The following is a 17238-nucleotide window of genomic DNA, read 5'->3' as shown; positions in this document are numbered from 1 at the left end:
TAAGATGCAATATAAGCAATGATTATCTAAGTTGACACTTATATTTGTCTTTTCAGATATCCTCATTTGTTTCTTATTTATCTTAAAAACAACATAACAAACAGATTTACTGTACTTTCAGCTGTGTTGCACTAACAACACTGGAAAGCAATTTCCACAGTTTGACACACCATTTCTCCTCTTCCTCTTCAGCTAATCACTGCACTCACACACATTTTCCTACCGAAATGGGAGACTCTCAATAACTTGAGCTCTTCTCCCTGGTGGGCACCACTCTCCTCTTGCCAGAGGATAGCTGATCCTTGCCTCTCTGTTTATGTAACTCTCTGACACTTGCCTATATGTGACAGAGCCTTACCAATGAAATGGGACTTTTTATCAGTTTCATGGATGTTCTCACATTTCTACCCACTGTAAATCTATTCCTGAGGCTGTGGAGACTGATTGCTACATATTACATATATATTGTGGAGGGTGCTCTCAGTGGAAATCTGCACACTGTACATTTTCTTTGAGTTCAACTACCTGTTTCACAATCAGCTTATGACTTGACTAGCTCTCTTCTATCCCACAGCCTGAGGAGGAGGAACAAGGTCAAAATATTTATTGTGTTCTCCCTGTTGTAGTAGAAACACTCTATGTCCACAAAAGCAATGGACATTGGGCTTACCAGGGTTGTTTATCCTACTGCAAGAGAATACCGGAGACTACTATCAGTAAAATAATATTCAACATCAAGATCAATGAAATAGTCTTTTCACAAACAAACTAACCAACCAGCTAAAAATCCCCTTGTTTCCATCTTTGCTGTACACAAGCATTCAGCATCTAATAGTACGTGCTTTAATATTTTCCCATAAATAGGTTAGCTTGGAACAAAGCAACCTCAGTATGAAAGAAGAGTGATCTGCCCAATTTAAAATTTGAACCAGCAAAGTTTTGATCAACATGAGCCTCCCAGACCTTTCAATGTACCACAGCAGCTCAGAATCCTGACACAGCACAGCCTTCAAGTAAAAGCCCCTCATAATAAATGTGCAGATTAGCAACATCTCAGTAGTATGGGGAGACACAGTTCTGTCTTGACAGGACACAGCAGGCCACCTAATCCTGTCAAGCTCATCTTATGGTTCTTTAGGGAAAAAAAACAACCAAACAAACAAAAAAACAACAAATAAAGACAACATAATTAATTAATTCAGGTAAAATCTCTATCAACAGACTACTGCATACTATGTCCTATGATTTGTGTCACAGCCGTTACACATCCCAGCTTTCCCCCAGCTGTGCACTGAGCTCTTCGTTCAAACAAATGAACAGCACCCTTCAGCACCCTCAGAGGCTAAAGCTAAATGACCCATTTCCCACTACTGTCTCTTTATATCTCCTGTTAAAAGAAGCAGCTCAATTTTTTATCATTCATCTCTCCTGTCTACATGGCTTTCCAATTACTATTAATTATTGACTATGTCTGGTTCACATCCAAATTTGGATGGAAATATTTAACTGGCTGAAGATCTAGTTATCATCTTATTTTTACAAGATGAATCAATTACAACATACCTGCTTTTGGATTAGTGCACTTAACATCAGAAAATATGCACTTGTTTCAGTTACAAGTATTCAATAAATTATGTGCATTAGATGACAACTTTGGTCAAAACCAAATCAATTCTAAAGAACAAAAGACAAATATTAAACACTTTCATTCTGAAATGTACCTATATTTCACTGAGAATCTCTACCTCGAAAAACATGACTTCAGGTTGAGCTGAGTGCTTTATTCTACTAATTTCAGGAATGATGAACAACATTCTTGAAGCAGCACACACTGAGTGCTCCCTTAAAGGTGAAGAGAACTACCTAATGGGATTTTCAAAATCACATAGCAGCATTGCTGCCTGAGACGTCAATGAAGCATTAAGTCCATTCTTTAATCATACAGAGTTTCTTCTGACATTATTTAAAATGTCATTTTGGAGGCACTTCAAAGTTCCCAAGCACTTCAGATCTCTGAAATTAGTTACAAAGCTAATGTGCTCAGCTGAAGTATATGAGGATAAAAATCCACTGCAACTTGGCAGGCGGTTCAGCAGATCCATGTTCACTGTGAGGCTCTCATAGCTTCTTAAGCAGAAGAAAAAGCCATGTAGCCATAGCAAACATTTTTCAAAAGTTGCCCATCCAGTCACACAAAATTGAAAATCCTTTCTAATTTCAGAGGTTGAGATTGGAAAAACAGTCCCTTGGTCTGCTCAGCCTGTGGCCAGCTGTAATAAACACAAGACGAAGCGGGGAACCAAAAAATGAAGGAAAAGTTTCTAATGGAAAGAAACCAAGCTCCTCATGCTACATTAACCTGACCACTGTTTCAGTCCAAATTATCCTTCTCATCCTACAAAACAAACTTCCTCTATTCAGAGAATTTCTATTTCTAAAAGTGAAAGAATGATGTTCTGCAGCACGCTCTGCTCTTACATCAACTTTTAAGCTCAGGATAATCAACCACATGGAAGCTGCTGAGGTTAGGCACTTTCTTAACAGTATCAATGGAAAACAGGAGTTACTGACACAAATAGTTGTTTACTTTTTTTTTTTTTTAACGGCTGATCTTTCTCAAGTTTCAATAGCAAGATATTAAAGGAAATTAAAAACACAGCTTTGAAAGGGAAAGATGTTTTTCCTGTTCTTTGCTGTCAAGACAACTGCATTTTTAACATGCGGGATGTAAAATATATCCTCTTATCTGGTGAACAAATATGAATAAAGAAATGAAACTATATAACTTAATACACGTTAAAAAAGTTGTCTCTTTCTAATGAAAACAGCCACTCTCAATCCTACTGAAAGCAGTTTACAAAAAGAACATTCATATCAGTTTTGACAAGAATGGAAACTCTGGCCAAAATAGAGACAGACATATCCCTGCCAAAACTGCCCAGAGAAATACTACAGAGCACCAAGGACCCATGGGGAATGTCTGTTTGACGCCAATGCTTCTCCCCAGGGTCCCACTGCACTGTCCCCTCCTGCCACCCTTCATTTTTTCTTTTCCCTACTGTCTCCAACGCAGGAGTAAAACTTTCATTTCAGAATGATGTGGTAACTAGGCTTCAAAGATTTTGGGGGGTTCAAGCTAGTTTCTTCAAACTGTAAGCGTCACAACTAAGAGATCAATTTGCATGCTGAAAACTGGATAAACCTCTATCCCAATTATTTGAGACAAATTTTAACCTGCCAATCAATCTTAACATTCTAGACTGAGAAACCTGGGCACCTAACCCTTTTCACAGCTTGGAGTTGGCTCTCATGACCAGTCCCTCAATGTCTGAATGCTGCCTATATGAGCTCAAGCAGACCAGGCTTACTGACCTCCTTTTTAGAAGAAACAGGTGGAATTCCATGTTGCTATTGCATTGAGTTTACCCTGGTTTTGTGGGCTTTTATTTGGAGCCTGAGAGTTTGTGTTCTGGTTAATTTTACCTGATCCACACTCATGTATTCCCAGTGGACGTAATAGCCCACAAGTGAATAATTCACAGGGAACATGTAGGTTGCTTGTAACACATCCTATAGTAGTTGTTTTGCATAAATAAATGATTGCTAGAAGGACTTGAACCTTGGTCTTCTATGTTCCTCTGGCCAAATCCACTGAGGCACTGTACCCATTTCTACTTTTTTTCTTTATTTTTGTTAGGAACACTGAAATACGTGCTCCTCTGGACAAACTGCCTGGGGTCAAGCAGGCACCTGACTGTACAACAGCAGGATTTGAATCTGTTTTCCAGATGAGTAAGCCATAGGTTACTCAGAGTCAGTCTCCATGTCTCTTTCTGCAGTCTCACATTTTAAAATAAATTTAAAATAACAAGTTTTATTCAAAAGAAAAAGAGAGACATTTTTTAAACTTAAAAAATTCAGGAATGCAGTTTTCCCTTGTTTTTATCTTCAAAAGTCTAATATGTACATTTTTTATTTAGTTTGACTTTTAAGCTAATCAGAGTTGCATTTTCAAGGAAGTTACCAATCTCTGCTAACACAAATTTCACTGCGATAAAATGCAAAATCCCAACACTTCCTAGCCAAATTAAATTTCACTAAAATCTTACTAAAGATTTTCAGAAGCTACCAGGAAGTGAAGGATTGTTCACTGTATCTTCACACGTTGCACAGCACTACTTATAGGAAGCAAATGTTACAGGTGTAAAAACTGCACTGGACTGGAGCAGCGGCTACCAGTGCACCAAGGTATTTAATTTTTTCTTTACTGTTTGCATTAAGTAGTTTATTTCATTTTTAACAGGCCACTTATGTATTCAAAGTTGCTTTAAAGAGTGTATCATGTCAGTTCTCTGCTAGGTCTATCGTTTCTGTCAATACTAGAGGCAAAGCAGACATAGCATTTCTTTTCAACTCACTAAAAACACACACCATCAATAACTCACTGCAGATTGTAAGTCTATCTTTCACTCACATCATAAATTGCATGTCAGCCTTTAAAAGCAGCTGGAACAGATCACAGCTTAAAGTACCAACTGCTGATATATATACATTTTTAAATCACATTACAGAACTCTACCTTTGATCATGATCACAAAGAGAACACAGGAACTTATTATTTGCTTCATGCAGCTAACCAAGAAGAAAATACTGTGTCTATTCTTTGTGATTACACAGTGTTAGCTAACATATCAGTATAGCTGCCCAACTTTTTTTAGCTAATGCAGGAAAAGGAAATAAGAGAAAAAAGATGCTCCCCCTGCGCCCCCCCCCCCCAAAAAAAAAAAAAAAAGTTTAACTGTATCAGAAGAGACAGAAATTTCCCCAAGAGAGAAGCCAAATTCTTTTAACTTATGTTGCTTCTTGATGCAAAAGCAAATGTGAAAAAAACTGATATACTGGATAACGAAAAAAAGCCACTACCGCAATCAGTTGTTCTCTGACAGAGTGGAAGAAGTAGTAATCATTTCACTAGAATGAAAACAAAAAATGTAGAACTTCTACATCTTTGAAAAAATATTACAACTATAACATGTTCCATGCAACCCATAATAATAATCTATAAAATAAAAACCTGCATGAATTGATGCTGCAGGGAAGGTCTCATCAGTCATGCTAGCAAAGGAGAGAGGAACACCACAGCTGTCAGGCATTATGGCTTCTTCATCCACATACACATGAAATGCTTTGCACTATAGATACCCCTTGGGTTAAGATAACATAACATTTTCTCCTTAAGGTTATTACATGAAAAGCATTTAGGACAGAGCAATGAAATTCCACCAAACACTGCAGGCTCAAAAAATCCTGGGCAAGTCAGCCACTCCACTCAAGTTATCAGTCTTCCTGCTTGCTCTGAGACAAACCCAGGTGATACGAATATAAAGGAAGCCCTGACAAGCACGCTACGGTGTAGAGAGGGAGATAGACAAAGTCTGGCTGGAGGAAACAACAGAACCCATGTGAAGAAGAGGAGGAAGATCCATAGGAAGTGAGTATATGCTACTACGCATAGAAAGGCAGAGCAAAATGCACCATGGTCCCCAATTGTCCATATGTAGTAAGATAGACTGTGGGAAGAGCAAGAAAATCCTATAAATTTCTAGCGGTCTGGCTCAAAGGATGAGCCTGCCCTGAATTTCAAGGAGCACTGGAAGAAACATGAAAACCATTTTGTTTCTGCAGTGCTGTTTTCTACATCACTAAGATATAAAACAGTACTCCTCTGAGCTATAAGCTCCCTTTCATTCATTTGTATGTTGGATGGTTATTCAGAGGAATGGCAGCTTTTACTTCAACAGTACAGATAAAAGTATCACACTGAAATTTAAATGTCAAAGAATACATACTCAAATGTCAAATACCAACAGACAAATGCCAACAGAGAAATGTCAGAAACACTCCCTTGTCTCTCACTGGATATAACTATATCTGCACAAACGCAGGCCATAGCACGATATGTAAAAGCAAGAGTTTTTCTGCAGTTCCTCTGGGACTGAAACACTGCTGGTTTCAAAAAAATCAGTATCTGGCAGCAATCTGGTTGCATTACTCCAAGTTTCTGACCCAAGCAACACATACAGCTTAAATGATCCCTGTTCTGCAAGGTGATGAATGGTATTTACAGATGCAACAGTACATCCAAGAGAGGTAAGTAGCGCAAGGAATTTGTATTGCAGTCAAATCCCACTGCTGAATTTGTTAATTCCTCACTAGATGAAAGACCCTTACACAATGACTTTCCATGTCAGTGCTTCTGGTGCTTTCCAGGTATAATAGTAACACCTGGAAGTTGGAGGGGACCTGCAGACAGCTTCTTCTAGGAACACGATAAAAATTGGCTAATAAGGACAAGCACATACAATATCTTGATACCTTCTAAATTGTTTGCATTTTAGAATGCCAGGATTATTAACCTGTAAGTACATTTCAGAAGTTACTGAATAAATCTGGGACCCAAACAGAGCTGACTGCAAATAAAATTTGGACACTCAAGAAATCTGAGTACTTTTTCAAATGTTGCTCACTTTAAGTAAAATCAATTGATTATTCATTAGGAAAAAAAAATAAATTCTTTGCACACTTGACTTGATGTAAACTTCTGGTCCCAGTAGCTTCAGTGGGCCTTCTGTCAGGATTTCACCCTTTATTATCTTCTGCAAAAGTACTTGGAAACATCTTAATTAGGTAAGATGCATTTGTTTAGAAATTTCAGTCAGCCTGCTAATTGCAGCTGCTTCCACTGGAGCTGAGAAGTTAAAATGGTTGGGTAGTTCTGTAGAGACCACTAAATACATAAAAAACTGAAGTGTACTTTAGTTAGTCTTGCTAACAAAAATTTATGTCACTCCTGTAACTATTAAATTTTGCTTCCAATACTAGTGGATCATATTCTGTAAAATATAAACTCTAAGATAAAACGCGTGACCTTTTGTCAAAGGAATAAAACCAACATCTGGCATTTTCACCTTAAAGAAATATTTTCTTCTCTATCTCTGATGTAATTGTTTCAGGATCCCCAGTTTATTAGGGTTAGGGCAGACACTGACTATAAATACCACAATTCTTTTAAATTCTTTTACATTCAAAGTAAATAAATAAATGTGAGTAAATAAGTATTCAGTTTGAATTATTGTGACCTTTTTTGAAAGATGTTTTAAGAAACAATTATTACATTCTCACAACGTATACACGACTGTCTTTCTAAAAAAAATTCCTTTCTCTAAAAACTACATCTGAACTCTTTCTAAGGCTTTCTCTGGATCACTGAATGTCATTTAGAAAAAGGTATTGGAACACATTAAATCAGTTCTGCTCTGGATTTTTTTTTTAAACTTGCTACAGAACATAATAAAAAACAGAAGGCAGACACTTATAGTGCAATATTCAACAGGAAAATTTTCCAAGAATCTCTTTAAGTAATTTTTGCAAAACAAAATAAAAATATACATTTTCAATATCTTATTTTTTAACCTTGATTTTCTTCTGAACAAGGCCTTGTAACACTGAGTTCCATGGTCTAAGGATATTCTGCTAAACTCCATTCTCTTTGACCAATTATTTCCTCCCAGAGACAATCAATGTCTCTTTGTCCTTGAGCTAAAATAAAGGGTAAACAAGGAAGTTCCAAAAAGCCTGTTTTGCACTCTCATTACTTTGCAGTCTTCTGTGTGACCTTGCTCATTAGTTTCCTCTTTAAACACAAGCTTTGAAGCACTGAAGAAGAGTAAGAAAAACTAGGAAGTCCCTTCATATTTCTGTTTTTGCAAGTTCTTTCCTATGGATCTCTCTCCCTTCTATATTTTTGTGAAATGAGAGAACACAACTGAATGTTGCACTCAGGCATTCACCTACAAAGGCCTGAAGTCAAAAGGGAGCCCAATTCGATCAATTAAATTAAATGAAGTCATATAGATTTGTGTTAGGAAAAACCACTTAGTTGCTCTAAAAAATAAATAGCTCCTAAATGCATAGCATGGAAAATAAATCAAACCCAAATATGTTGAAACAGACCCAATTTGTAGGTGAGGACTCATCCAACATTCTGATTGCCTAAAGGCTTTGTAAAGCATCCTTCCAAACGTTAACAAGATCCAGCCCCATTTAGCTTCTGAAGCATCTGTTGGGATCTCTGCTCAAGGTGACATAGCTGTAGGCACATGTGTGTATTAAGTTATTGACAACAGATGATATAATGGAACAGCATGAGCGGAATAACAATTCTGAAGAAAATCAAAGGAGAAATTCTAGGAGTTTAGAGTCAATTTTAACTTCTTATTTATCTCTCTCTTCTTTCAGAGCACTTATCTTTTTACTGCAGAAGGTATGCAGACAAATGATGTACTTCATCATACAGTGACACTGACACATGGAAGCAGTATACATGTATTAAGATAACTGCTTTGAGACAATCTCTTCAGGTTTCTCACCTATAAAAAACAGCATGATCCAATACACTAAATGAAAAAATTCTGGTATAAACTTTCAACAGGTTTATCTTTGAAGAATGGTTGTTCCCGAAAGAGCCTATCTATCTGTCTTCTATTCTCCTAAAAGGTATGATGTGCCTTCTGCATCATTCTCCACATCAGACAGAGGTCTGTCCATACAAATTGAAGGATATAGTTTGCAAGCAGAAGTCTGTTCCTTTTGCTGTGCATGTATGCAATTTACCCAAATAATCTAATTTGAAATATTTGATCTTTGTCTGGCAGCCAAGTACCTAACTTGACATGTTTTCTGTAAAAAGTTTGTAAGTACAGGATAATTTAGTAGAAATTCAAGCAAGGAATCACACAATTTTTGTCTATTTTGCAACAGATATTCTCTTCCTAGCTATGAATTTTATAGCTATGTATGTATAAATTTTAATCACTTGAAAACTGAGACATCTTACTGTAACCATAAGCATAAATCTGTGTGCTCTAAATATCTTCCAATGTAAGATCCACTATTTTTGAAATGGGCTGCCAGGCCTGCAAAACAACAGCCTTCACTGGCCTTCTGTGACATCCTACCAGCAGGTTAACATACTGCATATTATGAACAACATTTTGATCAACATGACCAACAGCAGTGCCTCTTTGCAATAATAAAATGGATGGGTATCTATACATTTAAGAATTTTCTACCATTTCTCATTCTTCTCAATAAAATATAACATGTTATCTGCCATCAGATATTTTTTTCTGTCAGGTTGGCACAAAAGAAAGATTAAAAACAATGAAGGAAAAAATAATATTTTGATTGAATATATGTAGCCTCACCTTGCGAATGCCTCTGCCAAGATCTTCTCCATAATTTGTCCCCAAAATTTCAAAGTGAACATTGGGATTCCCCCCATTTTCTGCAAATTCTAGTTCTCCAGTCAAGCCATTCACTCCACCCTATTGGGAAACAAATAAAGAAATAATACACACATGTATTTTTTCAAAACAAGAACGGAGTGACAACTCAGAAGTAGCCAGTTATGTTTTGTTTTTCCGGGCTATTTGTGTACAACTGACACAGAAGACATGTGCACATACATGCCATACATACACATATATACAATTAACAGAATTAGGATAGTTTCCTAAAGACCACATTTTCCTAAAAATTTTGAGCCCTAAATTGTTATTGCATTACTAAAGCTCTTCACAAATTCAACAATGCTGAGATTCAATACGAGCAGTAGTCTTACTTTTATCGTATTTGCACACCAACATTTGCTCTTTCTCCTGCCAGTAGGACATGAAATTCTAATCTATAAGAAAAACAGTTTCGCAACTAATTTTAGTGGAAGCAAACCTAAAGACAAATATACAAAAAAAAAAATTGTTTTTTTCAAACTTTTATCACTGAAAACATGCTACAACAGGGTATCAGGCTGAGTTTTGAATTAAATTAGTTGCATTTTGAGATCATATTGATCTGTAGAAGGTATAAGGGATTTGTTTATCTCAGTGTAGTTATTTGTCTGTTTTCCTCCACAAGTCTTCAATACTACTAGAAATACATCAGATAAGCAACAAACAATTTTCATGCTTGCTTCTACTTTGCTTAACATTTTAGGCAGAGGGGTTAAAATACTAAAAAGGAAACAGTGAGCATTTACTATAAAGAATCAGAACTGAGAGGTGATACATACTGCAGGAATAGTCAGAATATATTCCGGGGTAATTCAACATGGCACACATTTCAGCCTTTTATAAGAACTGTGATAAAGTGAAACTCTAAAAATCAACAAAGCCATGTGAAATGCCTACAGTGAAAGCCTTCGAAAATTTTCCTGTTTTTTGATAAGGAAAAAATTAGATCTTTGACCTACTTTATTCAAGAAACCTGAACAACATTTTAAGTATGCACATAAAACAATCTGCATCTTTACAAAAACCATACAAAATGCATAGCTTTTCTTCAAAACGTAATATGAGTATTTTTCAGTTCTAATCACTTCTCCAGTTAAAGGTTTTAATGTGTGAAGTGGAAAAAAAATGGAAAATAAATTATTGCAGAGCAAAATACCAAATCACCTGGCAATTGCTGAGTCATGATTTTAACAGCTCTGTTCTCATATCTTTAATTTTGCGAAAATGCATGTAGGAGTACAGTATTTGCATTGCAGATTAGTGTGACCTGAAAAAATGCATGTGGTCATCCTTTGGTAAAACATTAACATAATTATCATCGAGGTAATACCTTTAAATCTTTAAGATTAGAGACTTGAATTCTCATGGAAACGTTTTCTGCATATTTCATGAAGCCCCTTTTAAAGTTAAAAACAAAAAAAAATCTTTGATGTATACATATTTTTAACCTTTTCTATAATCTCTACTTTTTGCATGAAATGCCAGAAGGATAAAAACCACCTCTGATTAAGAGTACATCTACATACTCTTCTGCAGAATGCCTTTGTTTCATTCTGCACTAGGCGAGAGCCATAGGGGCAATTTTGATGCACATCACTATGGCTGGTATTACATACAAGACCCTTAACTAACACAGCCAACAGATGCACTACCAGATTTTGAAATGGAATCTCAATCCAAATCATTGTGTAAATTTACTTCCCTTGATTTTTAAATGAGCGCAAATGTTGGAGCAAAATACAAACTGCAAGTCTGTAAGTTATTTTTATCTGTCTGAAACCTGGCAGTAACCATAACAACAAATTATCTCATTCATCTATTTGGAAATCTTCTCATGCTTCAAAGATTTGTCATATACGAGTGTTTTTGATTAGAGTTTTCTTTCCTAGACTGTGCCCACCTGAAAATAGAGTAATACCAGCTCAGATTACATGGGAATGTTCCTGGCTTGGGAAGTGAGGGAAAAAAAAAAAAAAAAAAGAGTCAGAACAGAGCAGAACCACCCATATAATAAAAGACAATAATGGAATCCAATAGGGAATTTCTTAGAGGTTCTGACACCTTCACCCTACTTGGGACCTGCCTTGTCAGCCCATCAGTGAAGGTCAGACAACCCTATTCCAGATATCTGCTACACTTTGATGTTCCACAAAACCTCTTTATGTGTTTTACTGCTCATGAGTGAGGGATCAGCGCAGCATATTGCAGAGTATGAGTTTCAGGACAGTGTTCCCATTTTTCTGCATAGTCTTTCACCCTCTAAAGCCCTTAATTGACTTACTGCAAGTGTTTTATATCCCTCCTCTAATGCATAGTGGAAGGAAATCACAGAGGAAACGGCCATCTGCATGACAGCTACCGATCCAGTAACTTCCTGATAAGTTTTTCAAGTTATGTCAGCATTAATTAAGACAATGGGTAAGAGTCAAATTTTTCATTCCATTTAACTTGTAGAAACAATGCTATTTGGGAAAAGAAAAAGACAGATTTATTATCTACTCTAAAATTCCTCTAAGGTTCAGCCACAACCATGCAATTTCCTGACACGTTTAAAATTGAAGAATGAAATGTCAGTTGTTAGAACAAAAATGTTTTACTTATGTTTCTGATTACTGCTCTGGGCTTTGCAGAGCTACTATAAAGCTTGGTAATATAGTGAAAGCCTACTTGAGTCCTGTCTAGACTGGCAAGATAAACTACAGTTTATATACGCTTAGGCACTATTATACTGCAAGGAAGTCCCTGAAGAAAGTATTATTTACCCAACAGCCAGGACTTCACATGGGAATGCCAGCTTACCAGTCATTAGTTTTAAAGTATATCACTTTGCTATTCAAATTATTGTTATGCTCCGACATGGTATATTTTGCAAATAAGAAAAAGAAAAAACAAACAAAGAACAAAAACTCCTTGTGGCTGTTGGTAGCAAAAATGCTGTAAGCCTCAAATATAATTTTGTACTGTAATTTTGAAGAAATTTGTTGTTTAAAAAATTGCTGAGTCCACAATCAAAGACATTGTTTTCAGGTGCCTGCAAAGACAAGCTAAGCTACTATCTGAACAAAAGTTTGGCATCTTTTTTTCACATCATTACTGAACATCACTGACATATCTGAGACCAGTTAACAATTCCTGTCCATGATTCATGAAATAGCACAAGTTACAGTCCATTTGCCTCAAAGGAATATTCTCCATGCTGCTGCTAGCACTAAAAATTTGTTGTTTGTCAGTAAGCTAAACAAATGTGACTCGGTAGAGATCAGACGAAGAGATATATGCATTAACTTGATGTCATTTTTCTGAGTTGATTCTCCATGTAATCCTACTTACATTTATTTTCAGGCTATTCTGGAAGATTAATTTTTCCAACAGTAGAATTATTTTCTAGTAATAATTATTACTCTCACTGTGAAATAGCTTTACTGACAAATATACAACGTGGCATGTGTTTTGGGATAGTTCCTATTAGAGAAGTGAATTTATATATAATTGCAAGAGCTGGCCAAATTCATTAGTTGGATTGTATTTCCTGATGAACCTAATTATTTATTCAGTTCCATAATGCATAGAAACAGATATTAGATCTTTTTTCATTAATTTTATTGGCCTTAAAATGGTTTTTAGACTTTATTCAATCAGTTGAATTCACACAGTAATCGAGCTTTTGGACTTTTTTTTTTTTTTTGTAGAAATAGTGACCCAGGTATCCAATGTTCAACAATAAAAATCACTCAACAGGGAAAGATTCAGGGAGCCATTCTGTTATTTCAAGAAATCTCTGAAACTCTTTAAACCCCCCTTGTTCTCTGCTCTTCCATATTAGATCATTAATCATAAAGAAACTATTTTCTCTATTTACTGTCAGATTTCTGCTATTTTTAGCAAGTGGTGCTGAAGGTAAATCAGCATCCCTTTCTTTTACCTTCCTCAGTCTGTAGCTTACACAGATTTCCCATTTCTTTTCCTATTTTTCCCTCCAGAAATCAGAGGGACATGCCCCTTGGCAGCTAAAATGCTGCCAGATAATGCCGTTTCTTGATCTCTGACTCTAGAAGACAGATTTTCTTCCAGAAAAGCTTCCTCAATAATTCATCTTTCTGCTTTCTTAGAGGGAAGGAAGAGCTCAGCTGTGACCAGCAGTAGATGGCAACATCACCTCCACTTGCTGCTGAGACCAGGAGAACAGCTACTTCACTGCTAGCCCTTTTCTAGGGGAGGCAGCCTGGAATTAGTCATCAGTTCCTTAACTGTTTCCCCACCACCACCGTGCTTGACTACAATGCAACACCATCGAAATCAAAAGGGGTTGAGGGGCAGGATGGGGAAAACTGCAATTCCAGCCACTTCATACAGATTGTTCTGAAGGCACAGTTAAAACTGTGCAGAGACTCTTAAGAATGTACATTTTATCTTTGCTCTGAGCTATAGCAATATTTTCTTATTCCAGCATATGCTATATTCTTGAAACAGCGGTGATTTCCAAATGAAAATTCAGAACCTTTCATTCTGAAACAGTTTAAATGACATCTGGCCATTTTTTTCCCCCATTTTCTGTCAAGATTAAAATGAATGGTATGTTTATGAGAAACACTTATTTCACTTGTTTCCAGTTCCACAAGGCCAGGAGGGAAAAAAAATTTGACGAAAAAAAAAACAAGATAAAAAATGGAAGGATTCTCAAGCAGAGAGATTAAATGTTTTTTATTTTACCTTTCACTACTTTTTTTCTGTCACTTCATCACTGTCAGTGTTTTCATTTCAAAATAAACAACTGTGATTTCAAGGTTCTACATAAGCACGTCAGCGAATTCAAAGAGAAAGTACATCACAAAACTGAAACAGGACTCCAGCACTTAGCAGCAATTTTTAGCTCTCTGGTAAAGATGCATAAACATTGGAAATTTCTGTCTGTAACTGTAGGTTTCATTTTGGTTTTGAATTTTATCACGTTGCTTCCAGAAATTCATCTCAGCACAGTGCGGTGTGTAAGAAGTACTTTGTTTTTTTCATTTACACCTGTAAAATGGCTTACTATCAAAGCCATCTCATTCAAATAGCAGAGAAATCCAAAGGAAACAGGAAATAAGCCTAGTTACCTGCACATGTCAAGAATTTTCATGACTTTCAGTTCATTTTCTAGCAAGCTAACCACATCTCTGGATCTGCACTTGCTTCTGCTTTTTGTGTTTCTTTCATATTTTACTGACCATTTCTATTCACATTTCCTGTCAAACTGATCTTCAAGATGGTGACAGGAGGAGTTTATTTTATTCATCACATAATTTTAGGGAGGTGGGAATTTGAAGAGGATAAACTGGATGTGCTAGAAAGGGCAGCGTAGCAAAAATGGAATACACACCGTCTGTCTGAAGTGCAAAAAGATGCACTGGTGGTCAAACACAGTATGAAGGACATTTATATAGGACAAGAAAATCAGTCGCACATCCACAAATGTCACAAGAAAGCAAATAACTGTAAATGCAAAAAGTCAGCAGTCCTTTTATTGGTTTTCATTTCAAAAGCAAATTCAGAGTTGCTAGCAGGGCTATCAGAGTTTTCCTAAAACCCAAGTCAGATAGTAAAATCTAATTCTAATATGCAAGTGGGTATTTTGACTTTTGTGATTCAGGCTTCCTATTAGAATTTGAATAAGTAGGAACACGTTTATTAATGAAAAAGTGCACCATAATATTTACAAAGTGCATGCTGATAATGAAAATTCCAGAGTTAGCCTTGCTTGAAAAGTAGCTTGAAATACATGAGACTTCCAAGCATGGATTTGAAAATGCCCTGCAACACTACTTTAGACCCACTTAAAGCCAAAACCTGCCTCTCTTCTGGATTATCTTTGCAGTCTCATGACTTTCTATTAGAATGGAAACTGAGGACAGCCAACAAAGAAAGCCTTGAACTTTTATTTGGGAGCTACTCTGAATTGGATTTGGGACTGGGGGGAAAAAAAAAACAAAAAAAAAACAAAAAAAAGCCAACAAAAAACAGTGTTCAAAGGAGCTTTATGTTTTGCCTGCATCATCATAATTTCTAGTGTAGTTAAAGACTTAATACAGAGCAGCAACTTCTTGAAATAACATTATATTTTAAATTATTTTTCTGTCCTTTTAGGGAAAGCCATAAATAAAGAACATTTCTTTCTTTCTCTTTTTTTTTTTTTTTTTTTTTTTTTTTACTGTCCTGTATTGTTTTGTCTTTACAATGGAGGTACTGACAGCACTTTAAATGTAAATATACATTACCAGAAAGTACATGCAGCCAAATGAAAAGGCAGTTTTATTAAAGACATCAATAACATGAGAAGGCTGAATAGAATGCCTTACACAGAAAGGTAAACAAAGAACCCATGCATATTTTGACTAAATTATCACCATGAAGGCTGTGAAATTGCCTCTTAAAGATGTGGGTCTTTAAATATCATGATAAGAAGGTATAAGTAGGAAAAATATATTTCAAGCTGAAGAACAGTAAATGAGTTTTGGGAAGGAACATTATTTAGGTATGAAGTAATAGTCACAGAGAAGTAGTGAGAGCTTAACACTGGATAAAGCAGCCTAGTCTATTGTAAGAAAATGTTCTTTAATGACATGATGTATACTAGATGACTTCAGACTTCTTACTTTCATTTATATTATTCCACTATATTAATTTCAATAGCAGGGCAACAACAAATTCCACAGAACATCAATTGAGTCTAATTGTCAATTTTTTTTCTGCCATAAACAGTAAATCTAGTACATTTTTCAGCTTTACCTTCTACTCAGCAATACTTTTTTCAATGGGGTTTTAGTCTCTAGTAGTGTTTGGTACTTTTGGTGGAAAAAACAATATACAAGTATGACACAAAAAAGTTAAAGAGTTTTCATTCAGATATTGAGATCATATAAAAACTTTTGGTCTGATAAGACACCACTGTACTGAACAAGAATAGTACACATCTGAGAAGTAATTACCAATGCAGGTATTTAAGAAATCAGTGATGAAGAAGTACAGAAAAAGGTACCTTCTTGATGGTTTCCAACATGGATCGTCCTCCTTGCCAGGGCTTTGAGTTCTTCCTAATGCAGGTCAGGCTGGCCATGCTGTGCCACTTCCTATCCTCTAGCTTCTTATGAAAGGCATTTGCCAGCAGAAGGACAGTGTCATATATGTACAGATTAGAAATCTGTAAAAACACAAAAAAAATGGAGTAACAGCATATTACTTGTGTCTCCTGACAGCGGCCAGAATTTGTCATTTATTTTGCCTCACCTATAATCCCTTGGTAATTAAATGACTTATTTGATATTAAGAAGAAACCACAAGAGTAAAAACATCCCCTCTTTGGCTCTGGTAGAAACAGCGGCTGTGGTCTGTAATGCTACAATTGATTTGCAGCAACAAACTATTACACACATGAAGTACAAATAGTCCAATTGCTCTTACAGCTCCACAAGAAGGATTAAAAGCCCTACTTGTGAGAATCAGCATACTTCTTTCACCCAGATGCCTAGAACTTTCAGTTTTTCCATTGTTAGACATTTTGAACATCATCAAATTCTTTTTAAGGCTGTCTGTTCTTTCAAAAAGCAGCCACTGTGAAAAATTAAAAAATAAATCATTCTAGGACTTTTTTTTTCTTTTTTCTTATTTTTTTCTTCAGGCAACCATGGTGGATGCAATTTATTGTACAAAATCCGACCCAGTGAAATCTTTCCACTGTGTACTATTGCCCTCCGGTTGTGAAGTTTACAGCATTTTCTGTCAGAGCATTTGGCCATGGCTATTAATTCATTGCAGTACCAAAAAAACTCCCAGACATCAGTGCTCCTGAACGCAAGTGCTCAGTAAGAGACAACACTCAGAATTGAGAAGGACCCATGAGAATACTATTTGT

At 36.1% G+C, this 17238-nt stretch overlaps 1 protein-coding gene across 3 annotated transcripts in view; it reads right to left on the bottom strand.

The window, feature by feature from the left end:
- Positions 1-17238, bottom strand: part of GRID2 (glutamate ionotropic receptor delta type subunit 2) — a 685707-nt gene that overhangs the window by 186266 nt on the left and 482203 nt on the right. For all 3 annotated transcript variants that reach the window (XR_006178913.1, XR_006178914.1, XM_042871543.1), the window contains exons 7-8: positions 16366-16527; positions 9267-9386 (exon numbers count right to left, since the gene is read on the bottom strand). Coding sequence is in view for 1 of the 3 variants with exons in the window: in XM_042871543.1 (XP_042727477.1) it covers positions 9267-9386; positions 16366-16527 (282 nt within the window). In the remaining 2 variants the exon portion in view is untranslated. The remainder of the gene's footprint in view (positions 1-9266; positions 9387-16365; positions 16528-17238) is intronic.

This window comes from Lagopus leucura, unplaced genomic scaffold, assembly GCF_019238085.1.
Source record: "Lagopus leucura isolate 7727_CA_CO unplaced genomic scaffold, USGS_WTPT01 Super-Scaffold_100004, whole genome shotgun sequence".
NCBI classification, from domain to species: Eukaryota; Metazoa; Chordata; class Aves; order Galliformes; family Phasianidae; genus Lagopus; species Lagopus leucura.
The sequence above is the reverse complement of the archived record's forward strand: the minus strand, read 5'-3'. Positions and strand labels throughout refer to the sequence as shown.